At 35.8% G+C, this 12,684-nt stretch overlaps 1 protein-coding gene across 1 annotated transcript; it reads left to right on the top strand.

The window, feature by feature from the left end:
• Nucleotides 1-1,011: 1,011 nt before the first annotated feature.
• LOC145669841 (uncharacterized) lies at nt 1,012-1,554 on the top strand. The gene has a single exon (XM_081738188.1). It carries the CDS (start codon nt 1,012-1,014, stop codon nt 1,552-1,554), a length of 543 nt encoding a protein of 180 aa, XP_081594314.1.
• The last annotated feature ends 11,130 nt before the right edge of the window (nt 1,555-12,684 follow it).

Here is a 12,684-nt window from a genome sequence, read left to right as displayed (position 1 = left end):
ATGTCTTGAGCCGTGGCAAAAATGCGAACTAAAACTCACACCTTCGACACACCCACGCGTTGAGCCAATAAGGGTTGAGCTGTTGCTGAGCGAGAGAACCTTACAGCCGTCTACGCTGTTGCCAGATTTAACAAAAGAGTCACTTTTCAGTTTTACTCAGTTGTCAAAAAAGATGACTGAGAAGAAACCCGTTGTTCACAGTGAGGGGAGAAAATTAATAAGTCAGGTGATCAAATTTTGTGAAGAGGAGAAACGATTAGGCCATTGGATGTTTCCTATAGAATAAGCAACGGAGAGAGCAGCTGCTGCTACTGGAAAATCTCTCGCAACTATCAAGAGGATAAAGAAAGAATCTCATGATGCAGAAATAAATGAAAGCGAATTGTCCACTCCCGGCAAAACAACGCAAGGAAAGCCCCCCAAAATTACTCTCGACGATATGGACAAGTGTGGTTTACGGCGATTGGTTCACGAGTTCTATACCGTAAGAAGGGTGTTTCCTACAGTAACAAGATTACTTGCTGTACTAAAACGTGAAAATAAATTTAATGGGGAGCGCGAAACGCTTAGAAAAATTCTTCACGAAATAGGGTTTCGATTTGTGAAATGTAAAAACCGCAGACATTTTTTAATCGAAAGGAATGACATTCAAGCAAAAAGGGCGCACTATCTCAGAAAAATTAGAGCGTACAGGAAAGCGAACGTACCAGTATTTTATTTTGATGAAACTTTTGTTCATCAGAACTGTGCAGTAGCCAAATGTTGGCAAGGGGAGGGGGTTGATGGTGTGTTTACCTGTGAAAGTGTTGGCCAAAGGTGGATAATTGTGCACGCGGGAGGTGAAACAGGCTTCGTTCAAGGCGCGTTTCTCATATTTAAAGCTAAAACCAAAAGTGGCGATTATCACAATGAGATGAACGGAGAGAATTTTCTTAAGTGGTTAAGAGAACAACTCATACCAAATTTGCCCCCCACAGTGTCGTATGTATGGACAATGCCTCGTACCATAGCATGGTTTTGAACAAACCACCGACAACAGCTTCTCGAAAGCACGAAATTCAAGAATGGCTGCGTGCTAATAATGTGCCATTCGATAATGAATTAACTAAAAGTGAGTTATTGTGTTTGGTGAAAAGTAACTATTCAGGGCCAGAATACGTTGTGGACAATATTTTGAAAGAACATGGACATGAGGTTCTGAGGCTTCCGCCATATCATTGTGATTTATCACCCATTGAACTCATTTGGGGGATAATAAAGAAAAGAATTGCCGAACGGAACTTGGAGAAGTCTGCTTCGAAAATAGAGGGCATAACTCGGGATGTAGTTTCATCCGTTACAGTGGAAGAGTGGAAAAAATCTTGCGAACATGTACAAAAGAATGAACTAGAATATTGGGAAAGAGATGGTCTCATGGAGCAGGAAGTTGAAAGGCTAGTCATCGAAGTGACTGACAGTGACGATAGTTTGTCTTCTTCGGAAAGAGATAACTCAGACAGTGAAGAAGGAGGCGTAAGTGGCGTTATCCCTTTCCCACCGTCACCAAGTCATTAATCTAACATTAGCCATATTATCAATCAGTAATTGTATTGTGTTTGTATTTATTTATGTAAATAACCTGTGGTTTCAGATGGCAGTCAGCGAGGGGGCCTGCCCCTAAATAAAACTCCCCGTGATATTTCGTTTTGTAAATATTATGTATATATGTAAATACCATCCGCGAGGGAAACTACGCGTAGCCACCTCCACGTGGTGTTTCCTGGGTAATGCTCAGAGCTACGTTTCAAAACTATTCTATGTAGATTTGTAGAGTTATAATCATTGTTCCTTTATATGCACTAGAAAAGCTCAATTTGTAAGCTTAAGAACACATACCAAGAAACTATCGTACAGAATTCGCACGTTCTGCACTTACCGCAAGATTCACGTTCCGAAGTGCGGCAACATTGCTCTACGGATGACGAAAGAGAGTGGAATTCCTTCAGCCGATAGCAGCGCTTGAAAAGGAAGACTAAGTATCAAGACAATGTGGCTTGTTTATAAACATATACATTAATCTTTCGGTAATTGATGCTGAGGTCAAAGTTCTTAATTTCTCTAACACCACAAACCTACTAGCATTATCTACTCCAATGAGTAAATATTTAAATCCTTTAGAGGTGGGTAATATTCCTATGATGTCAATCATTTAGTGAGAACCTATTCTCTTATTATATTTGGAGATTAAGTGCCCCATCTTCTTTTTATTCTCCTCTTTCGTCAATTGACATCGATGACAGCATCGAACAAACTCCGTACCTTCTTGTTTCATATTTTCCCAAGTAAATTTCTTATACAGTTTCTTTAAAGTTCGAAAAATGCCAGAATGTCCGCCAACCAGTTTATCATTATGATAATACTCAATTAGCACATTTCTTAGATTCTTGGGAATAACTATCTTATACGGGTTGTTTACTGAATTCGTCTTTTTCATCAAAATTCTCTTATTCAGGATATAGCCTGAAACTGACTCAGACTTCTCAATTTTCTCAATAATATATTTGAGTTCAGAGTCTTCTCTTTGCAATTCATCGATAGGTTCTTTTATTAATGGAAGTCTCTACATATGAGCTAACCTTAAATTTTCGTTAAAGGCAGCTATTCCCATAGGCCCATCTATAATGCGAAATTCAAAGGGATCGTACACCCTTGTCAATGTATCAGCCACTAAGTTATCGTAAGATCTAACATGTTTAATTTTAAAATCAAATTGACAAAGGGTCTCGACTAATGGCCCATATTTCAATAGTCTCTTTGAATTACTAAGAATCCATGTTAGAGCTTTATTGTCGGTTAGTACATCAAATTCCTTAACCAAGTAATGTCGGAATCGAGCAATCGTCTTGACTAAACTAATAAACTCAATTTCATAAATGCTGCGGTGTTTATCAGCTTCAGACAGTTTCTTACTGAAGAACGCAACGGGTTGATACTCCCCGTTGCTGTTCTCTTGTTGCAAACACCCAGCAATACTTTTTCTGAGCCATCCAGATTCAGTATAAAATGCTTGTTAAGGTCAGGAGTTTTTAACACAACATTCTCCACCAGTATACACTTCAAGTTGTCAAGAATCTTTTGATGTTCTAAATTCCATTCAAATTTCTTATTGACAGACTTAAGTTCACTTAATGGTCCCATTAGTTCTTGCATTTCAGGCGCGAATTTACAATAGTAACTAAAAAGCCCGAGTATTTTCATAAGACCAATACGATTCCTTGGTGGAGGAATATTCTCGATTGCTTATACCCTTTTCGGATCAATTTCCATTTGGTCCCCTGATACCACATAACCTAAGTAATTAATCTTAGTATAAAAAACAAACATTTGTCAGGCGAGACCGTTACATTGAATTCTCTAAATCTATCAAAAACCTTTCTTATCGTATCTTTATGTTCCTCAATAGTATCCGAAAATACTAATACATCACCGAAATAGTTTTTACTCCTTCCTTTTCCAAATCTCCCAACATTTTCTTCATAACACGAGTTAATAAGTTACTTCCAGTTTTAATACCAACTGGCACTCGCGTATAACGATATAAACCTTTAGGAGTAACTATAGTTGTTATGTCCCTTGAGTTATCGTCCAATTTAATTTGATTGTTCGCACGGCGTAAATCTATGCGTGAATAAAATTTCTTCCCTGATAACCCTGCAAAACATTCCTCCAGGTTTGGAGCAGGAAAAGTATCATTAACAATTAAAGAATTAGCCTTAACGCAATTCCCGACAATTCTATAAGTATTATTTTTGTTCTTAACCAGGAAGCAACTACTAGCGTAGTTTGAATGGTCTACTTCCTCTAATATTCCCTGATCTACCAACTCTCGAATCTGTTCATCAAAAATCTTTTCCGTTCCTTTAGGGATTGGAAACGGATTCTGTTTAAAGGGTTTATTTTCTATTAGATAAATGTGACCAGTGAAATCTTTAATGCACCCTACTCGTTGTGTGATAACATCTGAATATTCATTATTAATCGAATCTATGAATGAAATAACTTCCTGATCGCGATATCTCCAGTCTTCTTCATCTGATTTTTCCCCCTGTGTGTTCAACGGGTTTTTAACCTGTAGAGATCGTTTACATATGGTTTCCCCCTGTTGAGTATCCTTATTAAAATACTTTTTATTCCTATTCACAAGCTTATAGAAATTTTCCGCTTGTTCAATATCCACATCTGATGCCTCAGATGAACTTTGATGTTGTCTTGACCTTAACTTAGATGCAGAAGGAATATTTTCATTGATGTTATCAACCTTGGATCTCTGACTATCATCCTTATTCACACGATCTGTACTCTTCTTCTTCTTTATCTTCTTCTTCCTAGATTTCTTTGAGGAAATCTTCTTTTTCGAAAAACTCGAAGATTGATCAACCCTGTCGCTCTTCTCTTTAACTTTGTTGTTTTTTATAGATATCTACTGTTCAAATTCTTCTGGTTGAGTTTTTATTAAATTCCCACCATTTCCATCAGTCGAAATCATAGCCATGTCGACACAAGTTGATTTACTAGGAATTTCCTCAGATTGAGTAGCTGGAATTATTTCTGGTTTAAGTTCTTCACTATTCACACTGGGAGACCTTAACTTATCACTACTATATTCACTGGAGTTTCCTTGGTGTTAGAAGTTCTTAACAGATCACATTCAATCCAATTCTTCAGTTCTAATAACTGTGATGAATTAGGCACTTCAATGGTAAGAATCAGATCTAAATTATGCAGTTCTAGTTCACATTGAATTCCCCCTATCACAATATCCATAAGAATTGTGATCCGTTCTAATAAAGATCGAAGAGACACTCGCCGAATTCTGATTTACTGATTTCTTTCCCGCTGATCTTCTTTCAAATTGTCGCTGGTCTTGCGAATCCACAGATCTGAATCCACCTTTAAACAAGTTCTTCTGAAAGGTTAATCGCACTCTTTTCCTTCCACCGTTCAAAACTAAGACATGGTTCTCATAGTCCAAAACAGCAGATGTTGATCTAAGGAATGGCATTTCCAATAAACATTCACATGGGAGTTGCTCTACCACTCGAAAATTCACAATTTGGAAATATCCGGATAAGTTGACGTTCAACGTTATTTCTTCTCCCGTAGAGAAATGTAATCCCGAAGGGGCATTAACTGTTTTTCTTCAACAGTACGTATATGTTGTTCGGCACCACTTCGACGAACCAAAGATCTTGTGACAAGATTAAAACTAGAACCACCGTCCACACAAACACTGGTTAAAATATTATTAATCTTGCCAATAACGAAAGTCGCTACTAATTCATCCATCTCGGACGGAATTTTCTGGTTAACTTTCTTTCCCATTACTTCAGAACGATCTCTATTACTATACTTCGAGAATCCTGAGGGTATCGAGACCTCAGAACTTCCATTCAATCGATTCGGTTTTACATTGTTAGTGGAAATATTATGATATCTCTGATTATATTCACCCACTTTTGACTTACTATTTGACAGCACCATTTGATTTTTACTTTTCAATCCCATTGCTCTATTATATTCGATTTTTCGCGAGTACTCATAATAAATCTTTCGGCTATGTCTAATTTCTCCTAATCTGTTATTAGGAAAGTAACTTCCTAGCATCCTATTTCTCTGATTCGGGTTCATTCCCATCAATATTATTCTAACCAATTCACATTCTTCCATGTTTAAACCTAGAACATTCATTGAGATCATTACTGATTTTACATATTCATTCATTAATTCCGATAGCCTTTGCTTCCTATAGACTCTGTCACTCACTAAAGAATGAACAATGGTTGGAGTAACAAACCTAGATAACAAGTTATTCTTAAAAACATTAATATCTAAATGATCATGTAACGCCGATGTAACTGGTCTTAATACAACTCCATCACATTTTGGAATAAGAACTGATAAAATCATATTAAATGAATAGCTGCTTTCCATTAAAATTTCTTCTCTCTTGAACAATAATTCAAAAATCTGTAAGCTATCATTTCTATTTACGTTATTAATACTCATAAATCTATTTTCCAAATATGTTAATGATCTCGCATGGGTATGTTTTAACATCAATTCATGTTCAGAATTCACTTCTAAATGATGATCATCTAAATTCTAATTAGATTGCACTCCCCTATCCATGTTTCTACCATCAAGATTTCTAAAACTTGGACCGAAATTGACATTACCTGCATGTATATTATTCATTCCCACTCTTGGAGTCGAACTGAGTATATTGGAAACTCTACTATAATAATTTCCCAACTCTAGGTATCTATTCCGAGATCTAATATCATTAGAAGAATTTAAATTAGGAGGAGAAGTCCCCATCTCTCTTCTTAAAGGCGGTTTATTAAATGTAACCCTATAGTCAGGTCTCAAACAATTCATGCTAGGAGGATTGGCTATCCGACTAAAACCATAAGTCCACGCTGAACTATTTACTGACGAATCTAAATTATTCCTAACTGGTGTAGGAAAAATCTAACACGTGTATTATTTTGCATTGGCGACGTTAAACTCATATTTAATGAGCCGAAATTTGAATTTAAAATAGGGTGACCTGTTGCATCAATAGTAACAAATTCAGAGTCTGGTATATCTATGCTAATGTAGTCACGTTCACTTCGAAAGTTTTCCATATCACAATAATAAATCAAGCAAAACAGCACAATATATAAATAATACTTATAAATAATCATACAAAGATACTAAATTACTAATACTACTAGGAACATAAACTAGAAATGGATACGAAATTCTTGGAAGAGATCTGAAATTATTCATAAACCACAATAATGATCGACCAACAAATGATCCACAATTCAAAACAACACAAACGGAGTTGGGATATATTTTTATAAGTATTCGGGAAATAATTCCTCAATACCTTTCAATTTATGTCCAAAAACGCTAAAGAATTCAAAATCATTCAATTTATAGAAGTTCGTTATTATTATTAACACTGAGCAGAATGACTATGTTGGAGTAAAATTGTAACTTGAACATTTAACCAAACAAAATAGAAAGTCTCTCATATTAATCATCAAATGATTAAATAACATTCATAATTATGTTCAAAAATACAAATAAAAAATTAGTTTTGGTGGAATTAGAATGTAGGAGGAAAAGACTAACTAACCTCAAATAGGAAAAATTATTTTCGAAGTTCAATGCTAAGTAAATATACTTAACTAACATTCAATATGTTAAATTCTGACAATATTACAAAATTTTGTGTGGAATGCGAAAGTTGGAGGAAAGTATTAACCAACAATTTAAAAGGTGAAAACCTACTAACAAATTCAATTTAAAGCATTCAAAACTCCAAAACATTTACAATCTTATCTTTAAATTCAATAATAAATTTCAATGGAATGATAAAGTTGAAGGAAAGTGAATACTCAACAAAGTTTTTATCTAGAATAATAAAGTTAAAGATAAATTATAACAATCTAATTTAGTATTATCTAAATTAATTATATTTCCTATTCTTTTAACTTTATATTCCTCAATGGAATGAAAATGTAGAATATTCTCTAAGTATAACACTGCCATAACCCTACTCTCTTTTAAGGCGGAAAAACTAAATAAACTTAATATCATAAGACGTTATCTAGTTCCTTGTGAATTGTAACGCCCCCTTCCACCTAGCCTCGCCTAATCGAAACCATATTGAGAGTTTATTAAAAAAGAAAAACAAAAATTAAACAAACTGTCAATCTGGGCTCCAACAAAGCCTGGCAGAGAGGGCTTGGAAGCGCGGAGTCGAGCCGTATCGCGTATTCTACTCAGAAAGTACAGGCAGGAATTGCAGATCCAATATTTCTCTTTCAAGGAAGGTAAACATATCAAACACAAACTGAATAAACATGTACACAATGTTTCAATTTTAAATATAACAACTTTATTAACAATGGAGGGTGGTGTATATGAACTAAATCGTTAGGATAGTGCATATACACTCGGATTAAACGTGCAATAGATAACTATCATAACAACTATTTCTCCGTCAATTAATTTGAGTATTTTCCAAAAAATTCAATTTTAACTTTAATAGCAGTATCAAATCTTCTTCTGAATTCAACTTTCAATTATATTATTCAAAGAATCGATAATCAATAATTAATATTCTCACAAAAAACTCGACTTTTAATGATAATAAATCTCATGTTCATTTTTATGAATATCTACTACTCAAATTCAATTTCCTTCAAAAATTGAAATTTCTTCTGAATAAAATTTCTGACAATATTTTCAACAATTTCAAATTGTTATTAATCAGATAGATCGCAAACTAATATTTCTAGATCAAAATTATTAAATTTAAAGCTAATGACAACTTTCGAGAAAAAATCAAGTATATTCGTGTTTCGAGAAAAAATAGCTAATCTCTCACCCCTTTTGAATATATAGTCAAGTAGCTGTAAAGAAAATACTTAATTAACTGAAATACTGGATCCGCAGGTGGTTCAAGTCTTAGTTCGATGTTTCCGACTAAAGTAGAAAATAATAATCGCCACATAAATCTGGGAGGAATTTTATTATTAGTGGAAAGCAAAGGTCCGCGAGTTTAATCCCTTTGGAGACGAAACTACTCACAACCGCACAATCCACACTTTCAACGAAACACAACTACTATATATAGAAATTAGAGTAGCACTCACCCAATTTTCAGAATACTTAATGGTTTACCTACGGGCTTCCTTCCTCTCGTTGGGCAATTGGCCTATTTGACTAACGAGAGACTAACCACGTTAGCAATTCTTTGTTCTGTGCCAGAAATTTTGCTCTTCAAACTTTCGAGGTTCTGACCAATTCAAACATCGGATCACGTTATTACAGAGTTCCACTATTGGACAAATCTTTGGATAGCCAGAAGCAAAGAGGTCTAACCAGCAATCGCTTCAGACTCTAATAAGAATTGCCCAGCACTACAAATTTTCTCTTTCCTCAATAAATTTCTTTTTTTGAAAAAGAAATATTCCAGAAAGATAATGAGTGAGGAAATAAACACAAATTATATACTAAACTCACTCTCTGACTTCGCATAATAGAGCGAAATGAGGTATTACTTTCAATACTCACTTTCCCTCTCTGACTATGTAAATTTCCACATGCACTAAAGCAACCTTTTTCTATTCCAATTTCTTCTTGAAATACTTTGAACTTGCACCACAATACGTAATATTTTAACCCACTTAATTCAAAAATAATATATATCAATATTAACTTTTCCGGCACGGAACTCTGATTTGCCCACGTAGACGTATTCAACAACATGCCTACTCCACACACAATCTAAGCCGAGAACATGCAACAGCCAACAACTCCACCATCTCCCGCTGACCACAAGGAACTAGATAACGTAACCAGGAGTCACCGAGCCAGGTAGAATCGACGAGACAAGCCACGCCCCTCGAACGATCGCGCGCGAAGCTTTTTTTTTCTCTAGTTGTCATAGCACAAAAGTTTAAAGTCAATTCCTCCTTCCATACTCCTTTTAAATTTTTAAGTACTTTTATCTTTTCTTCTTTTTTTATAAAGTGAACTAATCATTTTAACTAATGACAAATCTTAACAATATTAATATAAATAGAAATATTAATAAACTATATACAATTTTTCCTCCTTGTACACATCCATACTTCGTCTTCCAAGAACTTAGAAGGATGTGATGTTACACCCTCAAATTTTGTCTCTTGCGAATACTCGTAGTTTCGTAATGTGAAACGAAACCCATTTGCTTGTTAGTTATTCTTGTGTTCGATTTCCGCAGAACTAATAAGGCAAATTAAGTTCAGTGCATTTATATGGGATGAAAATTCTTTCCCGTTTCAAGATAAATAAATAAATAAAATAAAATAATAACTTTAAGAGGAAAGGCAGACTCGTGTTTACTGCATGTGGACTTACGGGCTATTTGAATTATAACTTATTGAGCAGGAGGCCTCAGTAGATTGGTTATATCCGATGGATGTAGCCAAACGACGTGAGACGTTAGGCTGATGATCGTGAGGTGAAACCCACTGCTGGTTCCAGTGGGTGTCCTCGATGTTTTTGTCTTTGTGTCCCTGTTCAGCCTGTTAGTCCTGAACAGTAATAAGAAGAGATAACAGGAGTCAGAGCTTTTTCTTAAAAAACGATTTAAAGCGCTCACATCTGATACGTTGGGTCCCGTATTTGATCCCAGCTCCTGTCAAGTAGACTTTGAGGTGGACAACAAGGAAGTGCGGAGGAAGAGGATTCTGGGGATCCAGACCCCACCGAAATCTCGACTTCATTGTAAATTTAGTTTAATTTTAAGGATGTTTGTAACTAACTAACTAACTCTATGGCCTATGGAACCCGGAGGTTCAGTGCCGCGTTCACAAAAGCTCTCCACTGACTTCTATCCTTAGCTAATTGCATCCAGTTTCTACTTTGTATTCCTATCTCTGCGAGATCCATCTTAATATTGTCCTCCCATCTGCGCCTAGGTCTTCCTAATGGTCGTTTTCCTATGGGTCTACCAGTCAAGACTTTGAAAGCGTTTCTACTTTCTTCCATTCTAGCTACATGACCTGCCCACCTAAGCCTCCTAGACTTGACGACCCTAACAATGTTGGGTAAACCGTATAAACTATGTAGTTCCTCGTTATGGAGCTTCCGCCATTCTCCATTCTCGTTCCTCTTGGGTCCGAATATTCTTCTCAGGATCCTGTTCTCAAATACTTTCAGTCTATGTTCTTCCCTCAGAGTAAGCGACCATGTTTCGCAACCATACAGAACAACAGGCATGATTATCGTTTTATATATTTTAAGCTTCAAATTCCTCGACAGAATTCGCGACGACAAGAGATTTTGAACCGAATAGTAACACGAATTCCCTGCTTTTAGTCGACATTTAATTTCTTCGTGAATATGATTTTCGTCTGTTAATATTGATCCTAAATATTTGAAAGTATCCACTTTATCAAAAGTATTATTTAATATTTTAACGCCTCCACAATTTGCCGTATTACGGTCCCGACACACTTCCATGTATTTAGTTTTCTCTGCATTTACTTCTAAACCAATGTCCCTGCAAGCGTTTAATAAGATCTCTGCATTTATTTCTACTGTTCTCCTATCATCCCCTATTAAATTTACATCATCAGCATATGCCATAACCTGGTGAATGCCGTTCAGCTCTAGGCCCTGGTTGCTATCTTTGATTTTCCTTATGGCGTATTCCAGCACAAAGTTAAATAATAATGGCGACAACGCATCTCCTTGTTTGAGTCCATTTGCGACGTGGAAGCTCATGGACGAAAATTTAAGGATGTTTGTACAAATTTTAATATAATTCATCCTCATATCTGATTTAACTCTTTTCCCCCAAAATTTTGAACTTCGTCTGAATAATTTCTTTCGTATATCCCTGTATAAAAGCATTACGTGAATAGATTTTCTATTAGTTTTCCAGTTTCCTTGCAGTTTCTTTATTCTTCCATTTTACTCGTTATTATCATCACCATCTCCTTTAGCTTCCGTGCATAACACGGTAAACTAGAAGTTTAACTTAACTTCTTGAACCTTATTTGTCGCTAGCCCTTTTAGGATTTTGGGTTTTTTGGGCATTTTTTTAGACTTTCAGTCAAGCAGCTACTGCATCGTTGCTATTTATGCTACGATCATGGTTCACACCTCATTCTCTTTAGAATGGAGCAAGCTTTCAAATGGTATCACTTATATGCCCATACCATATACCAGGAGGGGAAAAGTTAAGTCAAAGGGAAAATTTCGGGGAAAACACTTTTTTCACACTTTGCGTCCCTCTGGAACGGCTCTGTGTGAACTTGGAGATCTCAAAGAATCTGACAAATACTACTTGCTAGACTGAATGTGTGTGCCAAATTTCAAGTTTCTATCTTCAATAGTAAGGGCGGAAGAAATTTTATCAAGAATCCCCACAATGCCCCAAATTACCGCAAAAGATCCTGATCTCAGGTAAAAAAAAATTCCTGAGACACCTCTATTTACCCTAGGATTATAATCCGCCAATCATTCTCTTCAGAATAGAACTGCCTTTCAGGCGGTACCATTCACATGTCTCCATCACGTATCTAAGGCGGGAACATCCCTAAGAAAAGGATTTTTGGGTAAAAATATCCATTTTTACAACTTTTTGCCCCTCTGAACCCCTCTGTTTTAACGCAGAGATCTGAAAGAACTCTGTTAAATACTACTCGGTGGACTGAATTTTTGTGCACGATTTCAATCTTCTAGCTGCAAAACTAAGCCCTCAAAAAAAAAAAAAAAAAAAAAATATATATATATATATATATATACTGACAATACCCCATATTCACCTATACAGAAGGATATTTTGATAAAAATTCGCTGAGACATCCCTAAGTATCCTAGGATCATGGTTCGCCTATTATTCTCTTCAGAATAGAACTGCCTTTCAGACGGTAAGACTCACTTGTCTCTATCATGTTTCTGAGGCGGGAAAATCTCGAAGAAAGGATTTTGGGGCTGAAATACTCTTTTTTCCAAAATTTTGCCCCTCTGGACCCCCTGTTTTAACGCAGAGATCTGAAAAAATCTGATAAATACCACTAGTTAGATTGAATGTTTGTGCACAATTTCAATCTTCTAGGTGGAAAAGTAAGCCCTCCAAAAAAGTATACC

The sequence above is a fragment of the Thermobia domestica genome, chromosome 14 (genome assembly GCF_964235325.1).
Source record: "Thermobia domestica chromosome 14, izTheDome1.hap1.1, whole genome shotgun sequence".
Lineage (NCBI taxonomy): Eukaryota > Metazoa > Arthropoda > Insecta > Zygentoma > Lepismatidae > Thermobia > Thermobia domestica.
This window is presented reverse-complemented; position numbering and strand designations above follow the sequence as displayed.

Bases quoted from the DNA above. Each gene is read 5' to 3' on its own strand.
- LOC145669841 (XM_081738188.1), top strand. From the start codon at position 1,012: ATGGTTTTGAACAAACCACCGACAACAGCTTCTCGAAAGCACGAAATT.